Source organism: Charadrius vociferus, unplaced genomic scaffold, assembly GCF_000708025.1.
Source record: "Charadrius vociferus isolate BGI_N301 unplaced genomic scaffold, ASM70802v2 scaffold758, whole genome shotgun sequence".
In the NCBI taxonomy this organism is placed as follows: Eukaryota; Metazoa; Chordata; class Aves; order Charadriiformes; family Charadriidae; genus Charadrius; species Charadrius vociferus.
In genome coordinates this window covers 2936601-2937046 of record NW_009649934.1, presented here as the reverse complement: position 1 = coordinate 2937046, position 446 = coordinate 2936601, and the positions used below count along the sequence as shown (strand labels likewise).

Genomic DNA, 446 nt, shown 5'->3' with positions numbered 1-446 from the left:
GGCGCCGCTTAATGAGCGGCCGAGGAGGTTTTATTTAAAGCCGGCGCTGGCTGCAGGACCTGCGTGGCCGGCCACGGACCGGGGAGAGGAGCTGCCCATGGCCACGGGGCTGTGGCATGTTTCAGCATCACCTGCCCGTGCTGGACTTGCCCCGAGTGTCCCCTGTCTGTCTACCCATCCCCAAATCCTGTCCTCACCCCCCATCCCGAGCTCTGGATGCGCAGCCAGGGGGTGATGCCCATCACTGCCCCCTCCTCCTCTTTTCCCATGTCTTGTTCTAGGGGATTTTTGCCCCACAAGTGGGGCGGAGGGGGCCTCCTCGTCGGGATGAACTCCTTGCAGATGTGACATCTGCCACCGCTGCCAGGAGAAGGAATGGAGAAAGCATGGAGGCGGGGGGGGCTCAGCCACTGTCCCCTGCTCCGGGGCAGCCCCCGGGCCAGTCG

At 64.8% G+C, this 446-nt stretch overlaps 1 protein-coding gene across 1 annotated transcript in view; it reads right to left on the bottom strand.

Annotated features, from left to right (window-relative positions):
- The window catches only part of MST1R (macrophage stimulating 1 receptor (c-met-related tyrosine kinase)), an 11999-nt gene that overhangs the window by 2775 nt on the left and 8778 nt on the right, over positions 1-446 (bottom strand). The window contains exon 13 of the mRNA XM_009891304.1: positions 198-360. Within this exon, the coding sequence (XP_009889606.1) occupies positions 198-360 (163 nt within the window). The remainder of the gene's footprint in view (positions 1-197; positions 361-446) is intronic.